The sequence below is a fragment of the Tubulanus polymorphus genome, chromosome 1 (assembly GCF_964204645.1).
Source record: "Tubulanus polymorphus chromosome 1, tnTubPoly1.2, whole genome shotgun sequence".
Lineage (NCBI taxonomy): Eukaryota > Metazoa > Nemertea > Palaeonemertea > Tubulaniformes > Tubulanidae > Tubulanus > Tubulanus polymorphus.
Window position 1 is genome coordinate 1796509 of NC_134025.1, and position 18063 is coordinate 1814571.

The 18063-nt window shown below is 37.6% G+C and overlaps 3 protein-coding genes and 1 long non-coding RNA gene across 8 annotated transcripts in view; 1 reads left to right on the plus strand and 3 right to left on the minus strand.

Moving 5' to 3' along the window:
* Positions 1–7574, minus strand: LOC141915365 (uncharacterized). Of its 4 annotated transcripts, XM_074806860.1 has the most exons (13): positions 7487–7574; positions 6038–6207; positions 5817–5960; positions 5368–5531; positions 4894–4974; positions 4594–4810; positions 4246–4439; positions 3996–4163; positions 3802–3913; positions 2872–2922; positions 2569–2739; positions 792–1845; positions 1–564 (listed from the first exon to the last, which is right to left on the minus strand). In XM_074806860.1, the coding sequence occupies exons 2-12, from the start codon at positions 6138–6140 to the stop codon at positions 812–814; spliced, it is 2439 nt and encodes an 812-aa protein (XP_074662961.1). In that variant the 5' UTR covers positions 6141–6207; positions 7487–7574; the 3' UTR covers positions 1–564; positions 792–811. The 4 variants fall into 4 exon arrangements, with proteins under 4 accessions (XP_074662961.1, XP_074662963.1, XP_074662960.1 ...); XM_074806862.1 differs by having other exon boundaries at positions 1–1845; positions 5368–5528; XM_074806859.1 differs by having other exon boundaries at positions 1–1845.
* Positions 7259–18063, plus strand: part of LOC141915367 (uncharacterized) — a 25077-nt gene continuing 14272 nt past the window's right edge. Inside the window, exon 1 of the long non-coding RNA XR_012620949.1 lies at positions 7259–7287. This is a non-coding gene — a long non-coding RNA (uncharacterized LOC141915367). The remainder of the gene's footprint in view (positions 7288–18063) is intronic.
* Positions 7974–14704, minus strand: LOC141902817 (cell division cycle 5-like protein). Its single transcript, XM_074790717.1, has 18 exons — positions 14581–14704; positions 14341–14444; positions 13908–14069; positions 13498–13625; positions 13249–13396; positions 12605–12785; positions 12430–12509; positions 12090–12165; positions 11842–12006; positions 11528–11696; positions 11277–11428; positions 10858–11029; positions 10657–10781; positions 9905–10102; positions 9058–9255; positions 8894–8977; positions 8667–8795; positions 7974–8242 (listed from the first exon to the last, which is right to left on the minus strand). Exons 1-18 carry the CDS (start codon positions 14623–14625, stop codon positions 8129–8131), a joined length of 2430 nt encoding a protein of 809 aa, XP_074646818.1. The 5' UTR covers positions 14626–14704; the 3' UTR covers positions 7974–8128.
* The window catches only part of LOC141903582 (protein GDAP2 homolog), a 4518-nt gene continuing 1482 nt past the window's right edge, over positions 15028–18063 (minus strand). For both annotated transcript variants that reach the window (XM_074791769.1, XM_074791777.1), the window contains 8 exons: positions 17687–17763; positions 17416–17572; positions 17135–17336; positions 16722–16875; positions 16504–16643; positions 16365–16419; positions 16138–16281; positions 15028–15704 (listed from right to left, as the gene is read on the minus strand). In XM_074791769.1, coding sequence (XP_074647870.1) covers positions 15648–15704; positions 16138–16281; positions 16365–16419; positions 16504–16643; positions 16722–16875; positions 17135–17336; positions 17416–17572; positions 17687–17763 — 986 coding nt within the window. In that variant the 3' untranslated portion in view covers positions 15028–15647. The remainder of the gene's footprint in view (positions 15705–16137; positions 16282–16364; positions 16420–16503; positions 16644–16721; positions 16876–17134; positions 17337–17415; positions 17573–17686; positions 17764–18063) is intronic.

Here is an 18063-nt window from a genome sequence, read left to right on the forward strand (position 1 = left end):
CAAGCTAATTTATTAGAAAACGCTGGTTATTTACAAGGGCAATTATTCTATCATAACAGTGTTCACATTAACATTTCTTGAATATTCAGAATTGTTGAGAATCAAATTAGAAAAGCAACACCACTAACAGAATGAAACAATTATAACATTGATGATGATGTATTTTGAGCTGAAATGTGATCAGTTTTGCATAAATCTTAACTGTCATTAAGTAATAATAAATAACTCATGAATTCTGTCGGAAATTTTTCAATATAATTCTACAATGTTTCACGCGGTTTTCTTTTATACAATAAAACATTCATAGTGAAAATGAAGCTATTATACAACACTTGTTCATTCAATAGAACGAATATCAGAATAGAAAAACATCACTCTAATAATGTACATTTCAAATACACAACTTTTACATTTTTTCGTATTATACATTAATTTACATTTCTCATAATAAGATGTTATTCGTGTAGTTTTGTGCCGAGCCGCGAATGAGCGTCTTCCAGTAGTAACTAGTGACTTCCATCTCACACAGTGAATTATTTACAGCATCATCCAACAATCCGTTACCTAAAAATAAATCACGTAACAACCCTACAAAAGTATGTAACAATTTAATCTCTGATCACCTACCTTTTAGCGATTGTGGGATAAAGTGGATTTCGGCATAAAAATAAAGCTACAAGGGTACGAAATAATGGTGACCAAAAAAAAAAAACAAACAACGAAAACAAACCTTACAAAATACTGCAAAAAAATTCATTATTAAATGATTATATAGAAATAGATTATCCCACCTTTATTTCATCAATTCTCATCACGACTTGTGCTTTCTTATCTTCTTACCAGAATAATGTTCATCATCGACTCCTCGTGATTCGTACGGACTTTCAGAGCGTTTACTGTCGCGATGTTTACTGGTGCGATGTTTACCGCGAGAACTACTCGGAGATCTACTACGCCTCGGAGATCTACTGCGCCTCGGAGATCTACTACGCCTCGGAGATCTACTACGCCTCGGAGATCTACTGCGTCTCGGAGATCTACTCCGACGAGACGACTGACGCGAATATTTCCGTCGATCGTCCGGTGATTCCGAGCGTCTGCTGCTGCGTTGTTTTTTCGCCGATTTTTTACTCGTCGATCTCGGAGGTGAATCACCGCTCACGCTATGGTCGTCGCGATTACGACGTTGTTTACTATCATCTGTTGAATAACGATCTCTGCGATGACCCTCATCGCGACTCCGATGGTTACCCTCATCCCGACTGCCGCGGTTACCCTCGTCCCGATGAACCTCGTCTCGATCTCGAGATCGTTTACGACGACAGTCCTTCGAGCGACTTCTCTCGTCGCGTTCGATTGATTCAGATTCCCTCGATTCATACTTACTACTCTTACGTCTATGATCGCGTATCGATCCTCCCCGATCATCCCTATTTTTATCCCCCCGATTTCGCTCCCCCTCATGATCGACCGAAACAACATCGGATTTATACAAATATTCCTCTATCGGATCTTTTTTATGTCCCTCCCCCCGATAACTACTACTATGATGTTTTTCCCTCGATTTCTTTTTCGACGACGAACCGTGGCTTTTACTTTTACGTTTGCCCCGAGAACTATCAGAACTATCCGATGAACTACTACTCGAACTATCGCTATCCGAATCGACCGAACTTTCCGAATCTTTCCTTTTCGATTTTTTGCTACGTTTTTTGGCGCGTGTTTTTTTCTCGTGCTCAATCTCGATTCCCGGGATATCGTCTTTGTTGTGTTTTTTGTTGTCGATATCATCGTTTTCCTGTTTGATCGCTGGTTGTAAAACACGATCAATCTTCTCTTTCTCTTCTATAAAATATAACGAAGATGTTCAGCGAATATTCTACAGAAACTCAGTTCCACGATTCTCGTTAAACGCCGATGGTTTGAATACACATACAGAGAACTTTTTATAAGATTATTAGTTAGATTTTGGCTAATCGCTAATTGTTACATGAAATTGGCATTTGAGTACCATATAGTATTGCGTATCGTTATATAACATTATATATGGAGTTTCAAGCACCTTCAAAAGCATTTTCCACTTTGAAGGAGTAAGGAATCGCGGTGTTGTAGGAACCCTGATAGACTGGTATCAAACATTCTCGCTTGCCAGGGGTCCAGTATCACTCCCGAACTCGCTTCCACCAGCCCCCTGGCCTCACGAAGCGTGATTTCATTACTGGCGCTGTTGCGCATGACGTCATATATCGAATTGCGAAATACTTCCTTGTTCGGTAAAACGTTCGCTGATTGGTCCATTTAACGGGAAAACCAACAGAAGTCTACTGTCGGTTTGTTACAAGCGCTGTGATTGATACGACCGGATTCTGGTCGGCTAGTAACGACTCCAACGACTCGTGAGGTCAAGGGGTTCGGGGAACAGCTTTAGCGTAGTGGGTTCGAATCCCTTGACGGGTGAAGATGGGTATCAAATAGGGTTCATCAAATTCATTTATCAATTGGGTTAACCTCCACGCAGGTTTTACAGAGGAGTTTTCAAGGAATCAAGAAGCGTCGTATAAAACTCACCTCTTTCTAATCTCTCTTTTTCCTCGTTTTCTTTCATTCTCAACAAAAATGCCGTTTTCTTTTCCTGAATCGTACGACGTAGTTCCTCGTCCGAGTCGGGTTCATCTTCATCTTCCTCGTCGTCGTCGCTCTTCTCTTCATCTTCGCTACCAGAACCGTACAACACCAGACCTAAAACCAGCGTTTAATCGATTACGCGTAGAACATTAACGCGACGACCGTCTAAATCTTCCGAACACCGAAATTCAGCGAGTTTCATTCGACAAAATTCTGCTTCTCTGCTTATTAAGTGAAAATACTCACCACTGCGATTGCCGATTGATGCCAAGGCTGTAGACCTGGCCAGCTGCTTTGCTGTATATACACATAATAATTTAGTTAGACATTTCAAGAAACTGTAAGAAAACAGGAGCCGTAACCGCAGTAGAGTCTCGATCAATCAATCAATCAATACTTTAGTGCAGCTGAAATTAATTTGCTTGATTCCATTTCAGCTGAAAAATCATGGATTATGTAAATACACTAGTAATAGATGACCACGAAATAAACAGACATGATTCTTAAACCGGTTTCATTCGCTTTCCATGATTCCTTTCTCTTTTTGTACTTACGACTTCGAATTTACGCTTTAAATACAGTTTTAGTAATAGACAATTTCACAAAAAATTCTACCTTTTTAAAATGATTTTCTTTTTAAATGTTCATAGCATTTACTGCGGTAACATACCGTATTGAAAATATCTCCAGTTACCGGTAACTTATTACATGCCTTGTATCGTTTGGATATCACCAGTCATGAATTATTCATTCTAAATATTTCATTTGGGCTTCAATTTATGATACATGTCTACACCATATTATGCTTACACAGCTATACTTATATCGTTGTCAGTGTCAGCCAATACGATAAGCTTAAACTTAAATCACGGAATTCAGAATTCAATCCTACATAGATTGTTCAAGATATTTTGCAGTTGGAGTAGAATTCTTTGTGAAACGAGGTCATGATATTAGGAAATTATGATAATATATCCCACATATATAACATATTCAAAAATAAAGCGAGCTTCTTCATAATATAAACATGAATATATATTATCCCACTAGAATTCATACAAATATTTATACAATACAATTTACATGATTGTTTCATACCTACCGATATCAAATTTCTATAATCAGTTTGAAATGTATCATCGATGTGATTATTATTGTTTACTAATTTCAATCTACCTTGTTTTTGTTTGGATTTTTCTCGCATGAAAACCTCTTGTGCCACGGTTTCTATTTCTTCAGACGTCACTCCCAATAAAATTTCCGTCAACCAATTACGAGTTTTCATCGCCTTCAAAAATACATCAACGGTAAATACAAACATGGATTTGTGGCGACCTCGTCATTTAATGAAAAGGAAATGTTCATCTTACCAATTCTTGCTTCTTTTCCTCCTCAGTTTTTACCGGTTCTTCATCGAATCGACTTTTTCTCGCCTTCTTTTCAGAAGTTTCATCATCATTATCATCATCATCGTTGTCGTCGTCACTTTCCTTTACATCGGGTTTAACGTCCTCCTTTTCTGACTCATCATCAGAATCCTGAAACAATTCATTTTCATGATTTACGATCAAAATACGGTTGGAATCTATGAAATATTGTAATCAATAAATGATTACTTACAAATCGACTTTTCCTAATGATTCCATCTTTCTCCAGTTCGTTCATTGTTCGTTTCTCCTCCTCTTCGCGTTTCTTATCGGCTTCTTCTTTTTCTTTCTTTAATCGTTCTTTTTCCAATTCTTTTTGTTTCGCGTGCTCCATTTTTTCGAGTCCTTCTCGAATCCACGCGGGTAAATTTCTCTTTTTAGCCGCATCTACAATTGATTAAAAGACTTAAGACAAAGAGACGAACAGGTTTAGAATGATTGAAGGCTTTTAAGTCACTTTACTCGAAAATGATAACTAATTCTACAAATTACACAACGTCTCCAGAATTAATAGTTACAAAATTATGAAATTACTAAATACCTAAAGCGGCTGGATCAGGTGGAGTATCTGCTGCTGCTGCTGCTGCTGCGGGGTTAGATGATGTCGAATGATGATGAACTGTTTTATAAGATGCTCTGTTATTTCTGCCATGGTTGTGATTAAATGTTTGTAATTCTGGTTGTTGTTGTTGTTGTTGTTGGACTGGTTCCGGTCTCTGATTCCAATAATCTCCAAACTGTTGATTATCAACCACATTCTACAATAAGCAAAATTAAATCAATCAATCAATCAATCAATCAATCAAATCAGACTGAATGAGCTTCTAATTTATCTATTTACCTCCTGAAAGTTATTGTGTTGATAATCGAAGGTTTGAGTCGTAAATGAACCGTGATTATAATCAACTCCATGCGGCTCATCCTGAAAATATATCAACCACAAAAACAATCAGAAAATCCATAAAACCCTTGTTGGAATCTGTGCTGCCCTCTCAGTTGAACAAATTGGTCTTTGATAGTTCATTCTGGTCATGTGATGTTGAATTAACTCATTACTGAAATTTCAAAATCTAAGTCTCAAACAGAAACTGAACAAACTGGGAACAAGGAGAAACTGAACAAACTGGGGACAGGGAGAAACTGAACAAACTGGGGACAGAGCGAAACTGAACAAACTGGGAAAAAGGAGAAACTGAACAAACTGGGGACAAGGAGAAACTGAACAAACTGGGGACAGAGCGAAACTGAACAAACTGGGAACAAGGAGAAACTGAACAAACTGGGGACAGGGAGAACATGAAACATTGTTTCATACTTTTTCATCAAGTTGATTTTGTTGTTCTTGTTGTGCTCTCCAGTTCTCTCCGTAGATCCACTGTTGAGCGATAGCAGACGGTGCCAGACCTGCCGCCCAACTCCAATCAGAACCAGGTGCGTTATGTCGTATCCTTGGTGCTGCAGGTGCGGGATGAACAGCTGCTGAAATATAATCACAAACCAAATATTGATTACTGAGTTTACGCGATATTTGATAGCCTCGGGTCATCATCTACCCCACCTAACTGTTTATTACAATTCACTAGCAGATTGTACCTCAGAGAGAGTTAAATCAGTCCGAAGAGATCTGAGGCCGATGCAGCAAACGTATTATCAATTCTATCAAGAAGGTTCATAATAAACCGACCAAAACAGATTTCAACCTTAAAAATCACATCATTATCTCTACTTATCAATTAATGCACAAGGGATAAGCAGTTTTAGTACCTGGTGGTAAATGTCTATGTTGTATAGAATGATTCGAGTTGTTTATTGGTGGTGGTGGGGGTGGGTAACTAATATGCAACGTCGTCGGAACATCTGAAGCTTCTTTATGAGCGATCCACTGTTTTGCTAAAGCCGCCCAATCAACTACAATACAATGTAAAAAAATACACGATGAACGATAAGATAAGTTGAGATTTTATTTGAAGAACGGTGTTTCTTACCTTGTTCATGAGGCATACTTTGATACATTTGTTGTTGCATTTGCCACGAACCACCAGGTCCTGGTCCTGGTCCTGGTCCTCCCCACGGCTGATTAGACCACATCTTATATTACTGAGCGATCGAAATATCTGGAAAATTAATCGCACGTTGGGTCTGGGTGGGGAACTGTCTGTAAAAAACGATTAAAAACAGACTAATGTCTATTTATTAATGGATGAGACCTGTTTTTCTTGGATATTTTGCTTAATTTTTGGGGTACATACCTCATTTATGTCTTAACAGAATGCCAAAAATCGCGGACAACAACTGAATATCCGATATATTTCCAGTTCTGTACCAATTAGATGGATTGGCAAAAAGACTCCTTAAGTCCAATTGAATGAGAGAGAAAATCCTCCATTTTGTGAAATTTCTTGAATTTTTACATTGTCACCATGCCTACGTAATGAAGTTATTTTTCTTGTGGGGTCTCAACAACTAAATCAGGGTGGCGTAGGCATGGTAACAATGTTCAAATCCAAGAAACTTGACAAAATGGAGGATTTTCTCTCTCATTCAACTGGACTTAACCCTTTCGCTGCGTACACGCTTGCACCGCCCCCTACGTAAGGTATTTTCCGAAAAATTCGATTTTTTTCAAATTGTTTTTAACCCCGATTTTTCGCGTTTTTATCGAAGATTATGATGTTATTTAGTGAAAATCAGTAAAAAATCATACCAACAGCCTTTTCTGTAGGGGGGGGGGCGTGTTGGGGGGGTCAGGATGGGTTAAAAATTTTTTTTTTTCAGTTTTTCACCCAAGTGCCTATCTCAGTCTTTGGTGATTGATGCTACGGTGTGGATGAAAGAAATTCAATTGATATGGGATATCCTTTTCCGCTGGTAGAGGTACGTAAGTGGGGAGCCATCTCAATCCCGCGCAAATTACCATGTGCTCAACAGGCTGACAGCACCAACTACTGACGCATTTTCGCCATCTGTTGTTTAGAAAGCTAACTATCTTGTCTTACATGCGTTTCCATACTGTTTGCTGTGTACGCGTTCGAGTTATAAATCAATAGGTGCATGACGTTTCTACAACGTCATACGCACAGCAAGTGTCACTCATATGACGTTTCCAAAACGTCACAAGTAGCGAAAGGGTTAAGGAGTCTTTTTGCCAATCCATCTAATTGGTACAGAACTGGAAATATATCGGATATTCAGTTGTTGTTCGCGATTTTTGGCATTCTGTTAAGACATAAATGAGGTATGTACCCCAAAAAGTAAGCAAAATATCCCAGAAAAACAGGTCTCATCAATTAATAAATAGACATTAATAACTTAAGTAAAGAAAGTAGACACTACATTTTGCGGATGTTTTTGATCAGTTCTCTGTGAACTGTGCATAGATTTCAACAAACCGAATGAAAATTGAAATGATTTATAAATTCTTTTGAAATACTTACACTATGATTTATGGATATAAACGCTTAGAATTATGATCTAATTTTGTCGATATAGCCTCACTCTTTTCACTATCTAGGGCTCGCAATGGCTGCCGCGTATCAGTCACTTGCCAGGGCGGGTTTCTATGTCCGCTCCGTAATCCGATTACAACTGTCAGCCGCGCTTGCCAGGGCAAGTGTTGCGGGAGCGATCTACGTTTTATGAAAAATATTACTATAACTCCTCATTCTGATTTATTGTTGTAAAGAATTGAACTTTTGCTTATGAGATTAGTTTTATGTATGTATATGTCTCATTATCTGCCTTCTGTATACCTGAACTTGGCAGTCGCTAATAATTCAAATACACTACAGTAATTCAAACTGTTGAAAAATTCAGAACGTAAATTTCAGAAAAATGGTTTAATCCAGTCTGAACGATCCACAGGTTACCGATAACGAACCACAAATATCAACAATGAATATCGGAATAGTACGAATAAAATCAGTGTTTTATTTACAGATTCAACCATTCATTTTCCAAACATAGAGCGACGATAACTATAAGCAATGATTTAATCAGCTATTCAGTGTGATTAGATATATAAATTATCAATTTAAACATGATGACAGATAGTTATAGATCATTGTAGGAAATAATAACTAATGACTGGTCAGCTCTTCTAACACCAACTCCTTCTGATTCTGAAGTTCACCAAATTGTTTTTGAAGTTCTCTTTCACGTTCCTTCTGTCGAGTGACATCTTCAGTAAGAGACTGAAATAATAAGGGTGGCCACTTTTATTTCACTTGTTTAATACTTGGGTTGTATATACAGCTGACTCCGCCGGTCTGGAATATTGCAGGACTGATAAATTCTTTCTCTCCCCGTGAATTCCGGGACAGTTGGAGTAGGGGGAGCTGTTATCACAATGAATTGGAGAACATTTTATGGTACAGTCAAACTCCGATATACAACCCCCTGATAAACCATCATCCCTGCCTAATACCAGGTTCTGAGAACAGAACATGTGCCTTAGAACCCGATTTGCCGCCCTATTTTCTTTACTGCCAAAATCTATCACCAATCACAATCAATGAGGGTAGTTTGGGGGGTTGAATGTCAAATGGCAATCAGAGACAATCAAACCCCGGGTAAACAGAGTCTTCAGCTGCGTACAGCTGGGTTTCAGATAAATACCTCCATTCGTTTTGGAATTGCACCAATTTCATGTTGACGTAAATGTAAGAATGTCTGCTCTTCGATGTGAGCTTGTTCCATTTGTTCGAACATATCCTGAAGTTGCTTAATTAAACCTTGAGCTCGAGACTTCAAAACAACAATAACATTAAGTATATTTAATAACTATTAGTATTTTGTGTTCTTTTATAAAATGAAGATTATTTGAAGCTAACTGCAGTAATTACCTGATATCCACCGAGAAGCACTTTTAACTTTTTCTCAAGTTTAGCCGCCCGTTTTGCTTCTTTCGTCATATGACCGCGATTTGTCTGCAAGAAAATATGAAAGCTCGGTTTCTAACACGTTTTCAACTAGGAAATGTTCGTGCGTTGCGTTGTAGTAAACGTACTTCTAATCTTTTATCAAGAGACTCGATTCGATCTTTCTTGCTGGCGAGGGTCGCTCTTGTATATCTGTTTTGCGTAGGTAAATAAAGCACTTGACTGTAGCATTCTTCCCATACTTGACTGTATGTTTCTAGAGACAGTTCACCGTGACCCATTCCACGCTTAACTACGTCCATTTCCTTCAGTAACATTCTCTTAGCCTGAAATTACAGAAAACACTGACGTGTGTCACTTTAGATAAGGCTAAAAAAAATTGATACCTTGTTTCTCCGCTTTGCTGAGCTTAAATGTTGACCCGGCCGGCCGCCTATCTACCCTATACATTACTTTTTTAAAAATCGTGATCAATTTTACCGTAACAGACCCGGCCGCTATAGAAATGAACTGTTTACAAATTTTATCATATTTTACTAAAATTACCCGGCCGCTGCGGAGAAACAAGGTATCATTTTTGTTTAGCCTAATCAGATATCTACTAGTCAGAGTGGCCTCTATCATTCAACTTGCTTTTTCCCTGACAATGAACGTTGTTTTCCCTGACTTCATCAGTTAAGAATCCAATCAATTAACACATTCAGATAAGTAAAACATAGATGGAAACTGTTTGATATTACGCAAAATCTGGCAATCTCATCAAATTTCCCAAACTTTTTTTTAGCTACCATATTTTACAAAATTCCCTGATTATTCTCTGACTCTTAGAAATAAAAGAAAATTCCCCAACTTTTCCTTGATTTCCGGGCAAGTGGCTGCATTGTAGGCTCGCATCAACTCGGAGAGAACCGTCTTACCCTTAGGTTTATTGAAGTCTACTGTAGTAAAATGTGAGAATAAGAATTGAATAAATACCTCGTGTAAATCTTCATCGTCGAATTGATCGTAAGAATTCTGTTCGAGATACGCTTTATGTTGAGCTTGATTAACGATAGATCGTTGTTGAGGTTGTTTTTTCACGCCGGGCGTGACGCCTAACTGAGCTGGAGTCGGAGAATACAATGAGTCGTAATGAAGCATCGTAACCATTTCACGTTTTATCAACTCCTCCGCCTACAAATAACATCGATACTAAATTATCAGCAAAAAAATCATAATCTCTTGAAGATCTCATAATCTCTTTACGGTTTTAGAAGTACAAATCACTGAAAAAAATTTCAGATGACCGAGATCCTTAAATTCCAGGAGTTTTCCAGGAAAAGCCCTCTAAAACCCTGCATTTCCAGGAATTCCAGGTCCTGAAATTGTCCTCGTTCAAATTCCAGGAAATACAGGAATTCCAGGAGATGTATGAACCCTGACACAGTTAAGTGAAAACATGATGTACTTTGTACGCTAACTTGATTTTATGAAGATTTTATGTACACTCCAGGGCGTGCACTCATTTACTGCGCACCAGTAGCGGAAGCTGGTATCTATACTATAACAAAATCAAGTTATCGTAAGATGTACAATTAGTCTTCATGTTAACTGATTTGACACGACCAGGTTAACACGGCACCTCTCTGACTGAGTCTAACGATAATTGCATACATTCTAGAGGAGGGTTGAAAATCAGCTATGTTTACGTGAGCATTCACTAGAAGAAACTGATATTAATAAAATACCTTTTGAAGTTCGCTTAGATTCGGATCACCAGAATTCATAGGACGTAAAACAGTCATATTGACATCTAAAGGTCGCGGTAAATCTCTCTGGACCGACTGCGAACGTCTTTTCATTTCAGCTTCACCTGCAATTAACAATTCGCGTAATAAACTGAGGGTTTAATTTCGTTAATCACGGACGGTAGGCGGAACTCGACGTACGTATAGCGGCTGCTTCTGATTCTCTCTGACGATCAACGTCCGACTGATCCTCGACAAACTCCATCTGTTGTTCTTCGTTATTCTCGTCGTTATTCTCCTGATCAGGCATCACGATCTCGTAATCGTTCCTCGGCGCCGGTAAACCCGACAAACCTTGACGCAATACCTCTTTCTATCAGCAGCGGAAACAACGAAACACGGCGTATTAACGCTAGAACTGTTAACACCTATCAATGCTGAATACAGTCGAACCTCGTTATAACGAACTCTGATCCAACGATTCATCAGATATAACAAATATAGAATTTCCTCCCAAGTAAGAAAATTTGATAAATTTCATACATGTTATAACGAATATACTTTTAGGTGCTGTGAAGTTCGTTGTAACGAGGCTCCGCTGTCCTACACATTACACTGACCTGATTAGCAATACCGAACGATTCTCCAAAATCATTAACCTCATTGACGTTTATATTGAGATTATCTCTGTAAGGAGTTCGTAATGGCGTCATACCGGACTGCTGACTAGATTGACCCGGAGTTGCTGCTGCTGGGGTAAATCCTCCTCCACCTTCACAAATACATCAACAATCCATCGATTAAACAAATTCATTCGCTGATGTCGTTTGAAAAATGAAAACAAGTACAGAAACGATGAACGTCGTTTTACCTTCGGCCGATAGCTGTGGAGTTCTGAATGGAGTAAGCATGTTATTAGGAGTTTGTGCTATTTGGTGTCTGGGTGTTACACCGCTGAAATCACTGTCTACAACTGGTGTATTCAAACCACCTTTCAACGGAGTATCCACATTAGTCAGAGCCATTATATTCTGTGCTTCCTATATCAAAATATTCAATAAATGTTAGCCAATGTTCCACATTAGTCAGAGCCATTATAATCTGTGCTTCCTATATTAAAATATTCAATAAATGTTAGCGAAAGTTTCTTGGTGTGAATGATGTTGTGGTGAATGAATAGATTACCTGTAAGATAGTATCCTGTATGGCCGGAGTACGAGGGGTTCTCAGAGCTGTACCCGGAGTCGGTGTTACTGTATAATCCGATAATAAATGAGCAGATGGTCCATCTTTACCGCTTTCCTCAGCCTGCTGACGAGCGTACTCACTAGCTTGACCTACTTTAACTACCTACAAATACATTCATTTCACCAAATATGAAATAGATATCCAGACATCAAATCAAGAGTTACTCTAGTTTATTTTGTACTCACCTCTTCGAGTTCTTGATCCGATATTTGTGGATTTGGTAAAACTAATTTGCTGCGTTTTTTCACCGGTTCTTGGAACCTAAAACATAAGAAAATATCGATCAGTTTACAATCATCAGGAGACAGTTCAGTAGTCCGTTTAACCCTAGTGTTAAAATCAGTTAATTTTCAATATTTTAACATCGGATTTAAACTTTTTTCTACCTCATCCTAACTTGACTGAGTGCTACACAGGGCTTGGGAAAGACCCCATGAACCCATGAACCCAGGATTGACGAACTAGTGACTAGCAGCTACAACACCTCTTGATTTTAGCTCACAAAAGTAAAACTGTTTTACTCACTTATTCTGGCTGAGAATTTGTCCCGGTAAATCGTTTTCTTTACGTTGTTTTGCTTTCTGTTTATCTTTCTTTCGTTCTCGCTTCAAAGAAATCCACGAATCATTTTTTTACTTTTCTTCAAATCTCTTTAAACAACATTAAACGGACCAGGTAAGATTTGACTCTATGTAAGTACCTCTTCTTTATCACGACGAAGTTCACCGTCGAGATTCTGTTGTCGAAGACGTTTGAAATTCGGATCTAATGGATCGTAAGCTTCGTTTGACGTATCGTGGAATCCGGGAGCCGGTTTTTTCTCAAACGGAATCTCAGCGTTATAATCAACTCCTCGTTTTCTCTTGCGATGTTTCCTTATGCTACAATCACAAAATTCAAAACTTAAATCTTAAGACTGGTCTTAAGTTGTTATATTGGCTATAGAACTAAAATGAGTTTAGACTGGTCTTAAGTCCAAGCCATGACTATGCAACCAGCCCCAGAGGCACAGCGGGTGAGTGGTTTAAGCCGCAAAGTCCAAAAGTGGTCTTAAATCTTAAGACTGGCCTTAAGATGTTAGATTGGCTGTAGAACTAAGTTGGTCTTAGACTGGTCTTAAGTCTAAGCCATGACTATGCAACCAGCTCCAGGTTCAGTATAATTTCTTTTAGTTTAAAGGAGATTTGATTTTTTCAATTTAGAGTTATCGAGAGGAGTGGTATGAATCTTGTTTGAGGAGTTTCTGGCATTTTGCTCAAATTAAAGGAGCTTCAAGCACCTTTGAGGAGTTTTTAAGGAATCTAGGGTCATATGGGCCAGGTATAAAGTAATTGAGATACACACTTGATACCGGCGGCGCGTAACTCTCTGCGTTTCTGTAAAGCGGCCAAACGGCGAGCTTCTTCCAACTGTTTTTCTCTCGCTTTACGTTTGGCTTTTTTGCCTTGAGTATTCGCGAGTCGAGCTCGCGCTTCCGACAACATTTCCAGTTCTGTTTTGAAAATAGAAATCAGATTTTTCAAACTTTTTCATAACCAGCGTGGAGAATAACTTATTGTACAATCCATATTGATCCCTAAAGAGAATTCTTACCATCTTCGTCCATATCAATAGGATCGGGTCGAGCCGGTTTTGTTTCTGGATTCGGATCAATTTCACCCGGTTTAAGTTTCCTCGGATCATCCTCATTATCACCTCCTTCTCTTTGTTGAGCTTTATCTCTAAAAATACAGTACAAACAGAATTAATTAATTAATCATCAAGACACGATAAACAGAATTAATTAATTCACGTCTGAATGAATTATTGATTGAATTTACAATAAAAATTCAACAAATGATGAAATTTATCATGTTTATTTTCAGACAGTTTCAGGATTTTATCACTGAATCCCTTCATCAGAATGAGTCGTATAAAATGATCGCGTCAATTGTGAGATTTCTATTTGATATAATGATAGTAGACATCAGTCTATAATCATTATTAACAGATGAAACACTTACAGCAGTAATTCATAGTGTTCCAAACATTGAGCAGCCGTCCGTCCGATAATAGGAGCGATAGTTCTCCATTGAGTCGGCATCAATTTCGCTAAATGTAGAAGTTTCTCTTCCTCTTCTCGACTCCATTCAGTTTTCTTAATACTCGGATCCAACCATTCAAACCTTCAGATAACATTGATAATTACAAAACTACTTCTGGTGTTCAGTTAAGTTTGACTCAACTGTTGAATTGGGACTGAGGTCTTGAAATATAGATTCCTCGGCCCAGCTTCTCGAAAAAGTTTAATCCTAAAACGGTTAAGTTTAGATTGTTGTCCTCATCGAAAACAAGTAACCAATGGCAATTACACCAGAAGTTTTAATCAAGCTCTTTTGTGAAGCCGGGCCCTCAGACCACAGATTTACAGATTTTAAAAAAATTTTATGATAATACCATCTGGCTTTGCATTGTTTCGCTGATTTTCTATGAAGAAGTGATGCTATTCGAGCCCATTGATTCTTGCCATATTTCATAACAGCAGCTTTGAGAATTTCATCCTGAAATAAATCAAAGTAAAATAGTGAGAAAAGTGTGAAAACTGAGCAGAAAATGCGCAGACTATTTAAAGAGGTATGGTGAAGTTTGTAGTTGATTGTCGAGTGAAGGGGATAATAATGAGTTTCAGAAACCTACCTCAGTGTTTCGCCAAACACCTCCCTTTATATTTATCCTCGGCATTGTGTCGGGTTAAGTGAAATCTAATTTTTCAAAATAAAAAAAAAACTTTTGCGATCCCAAACGATAGCTGGAATCAACACTACGTGGCAGCACTGTAGTTCAACGGGTCGTCCCTAAAATCCGGTTATGGCTTCGTGTAAGACCAATCGTTCACCAATAATACGTCATAAGTCGATATATATTTCTGATAGATGACGATTGTGATATATGGTTCATTGAGATATTTTCCAACCAGAATTTTGATGGTTCAGCCAAATTCGAATAGCTATTCGTTTATTAGTTTCCTTAACTGGAAATGGGAATTCCATACGCACTGTCTATTGGCATTTACCAAATGCGGTTCCTGGTCCTAACTGATCGCAGAAATTCAATATACAAACACTGAACACAAGAGGTTTCGTCATTTCAATATTTATTAGACTTGTACAAAAATCACAATCGATATTCATTCCTACACAATGACACTGTCCCAGAACACAAGAAATGAATCAACCTACTACTGAAACTTGGGACAATAAAATTATATATCTTTTAAAAACCAAAAACAAATAAATTTCCATAAGAACCAGTAATTACTATTTTGGCAGAACAGAAGGAAATGAGATGAAACAAATGTTTTGATCAAAACAGGTGACTAGAAACAGATAGTTTATAATCTGGCATCGCAACAGTCAAGATGCTCACTACGATTTATACCTGCATATTACAATTGAAATAAACATCATTTGTATTAATTACACCTGTAATACATTAGTAAATAAGAAGAATCTCAAAGCGCATGCATGTTCTATACAAATAAACTTTCAAAAAAACCCGATCTTGAGCACAAATATTTTTCGACGGATGTGTGCAACAATGCGGACAAGGTTTCACAGAAAAACTATTTTCCATCGGTTTTAATCGATTCACAGAACATCATACGATCGATCGAACCGATTTCTTCAGTTATCGCACGGAGAATATTGAGCACTTATCACATACTGGGCACTAAAACATTGCTTGTTTTCTTACGCTGATCCACATCATAGGTCATCGTGAAGATCAGCTTCAGTCGGCATATAATATCTTGTACCATTTATCTACACATAAAAACAATCATCATTTAAATCAATCTAAATGATTTTGAGGCGCTCACTCTATTTGGATACTTGTCCTTTTTAACAGTATGTCCGGTATACAATCTACATTGTATACCGGTACTGAACATATGAATTGATTATTGATCAACAAGAGCACAATTCAATGAAAAGGACAAACTGTTAAAAAGGACAAGGATCCAAATAGAGTGAGCGCCTCATAGCCGAGGTGAGAGTTGAGTAAATTTGGAAATTTCATTGCCTTTTGATGCAATTTCCAGGCACATTTAAGGAGAATAGGCTCAACTCTTAAGCAGCAGACTGCTGCTCTATTAGTTACACGTGGTAAAATTGCTCCCCAAAATTGGCGTTTTTCAAAAGGCTACAGGAAAATTGCAATCGGAGCACATGCTTCGATCCGGCAGTCTATACTTACATTGAAATCATGATCCATCACAAATGGCGGAAGATCCAACTGATCTGGGTTGATTTTTGTATAAAGTTCCTCTACACCACGCACCGTGTGAACCTTGTTTTTGATATTCGGAGCGGTAAACGTTGTGAAAAACCACGTGAGAACCTATCAATAGTAAAAATATATCACCGCAGTCTAGAAATACAGAAATAATTCAGAGGAGAAATAGAATATTAATATGCGCTTACCTTGGACCACACAGAACAATGCAAGAGGTAAAATGCCTTCAAATTGCGCTTGTATCTAAAAATACATGTTGATTGTATTAAAAATATGTACTAAATGGTGTTAATCATCAGAAATAGGATTCAATATTACAAGTAATACCTCTCATCGACGATCTGATAAACCTCTTTCAGGAAGCCGAGAGCTGGCTGATTATCTTTAGTAGTCAATGAATGAGCATACACAACTACGTAACGCTCATTAACAATTTGATCCATTACGTGTATTAAATAGAGAAGAGCCTGAAAGAAAGATTGTTTCATTAAAGCCATTAATGAACATGTTTGACTGAAACTCTCATTAGATCAATCTTTATTTACCTTTTCTAGATTAACGTTATTATAGGGAAAGTGTTTAGCTATAAACACAATGACCGGGCATCCATTTTTATCAACACCCGAATGATAGAAACACCTTAGACTAACTATTTCTGACAGATCTTCCTGGCGAGCTCTCCTTACTAATCTTCCATATCTAAAATATCATATTTGCATACTTCAGTAAACTTGGCCTTATTTTAGTGTTGGGACCGGATAGCCAGATATGGATGTGGGTAGTTTTTTCAAATAAGCCTACGGTATGTGAAATTCAAAGACTATTAATCGGTTTGGGATACATAAGAAATCCAACAATGATTTCAGCAAACGATGTTAACTTCTTGAGTAAACGATTACATATTTAGAGCTATGTTTCAGCTATAGACTTATAGCCAGAATCAATATTTTATAAATACCTGCGAACATCAGCGATGTGTTCAGCTTCTATTGTTGTTTTTCCGTGTATCCTCTGTCGCCTTTCACTATCGTGATCACCTTCCATTTTAGCGAATGAATGTTCTCCAACTGATACTGACATATTCAATAATTCGTGAATCGCGACTTCATCCTGTGGTTCGTCTAACTCTGATTTAGGACTGTCTCTTGTATCACCATTTTCTGTAATATTTACAAAAATCGATGAAATTTTCTCAATGATTTCATCTACCGGTAGATAATTCAGTAATTTTAAACTTGCTTGAGATGAGCGGATTATCAGCAATTCTAATCTGTCTTTCCGGAATCACAGGCTCGCCGATATCATTGCCGATTGATTTTGGCAAAACTGCCGCCGCAAATTGTTCCTCCCTTTCATTTCGAGGGAAATACAGCGGTAAAAGTTTCCGATAGTCAGCCTTAAATTAGGATTAAACAAACAAATAATTTCTATAACCTAGGAAGTTTTCATTTAGATGTATTAGAGACGGTGTTAATAATAGAAGATTTTGTTTATAATGTTAATATCATACCTCTTCTAATTCTGTACAAATAAACACAACTTTCTCCACAATATCTCTATTTCTTTCCAGGAATCTCCTCACAGTTCCTGTCAGAAAAAATACATAATGAAATATACAATAATAATAATAATAATAATATATTTTCTAATAATAATATATTTTCTTATATAGCGCAGATCTAAGAAATAATCGCTGCGCTTCACAATGTAAAACACAATACAAAATACACAGAAAATTGTTAAAATTACATAAGTTGGGTATACATGCATAATAAAACAATACATAGTAGGTTTTAAGAGTAGGTTTGGCTAAAAAGGTATGTCTTAAGATTACGTTTAAAAATGTCAACAGATGCACTTTCTTTCAAAGATATTGGAAGTTTGTTC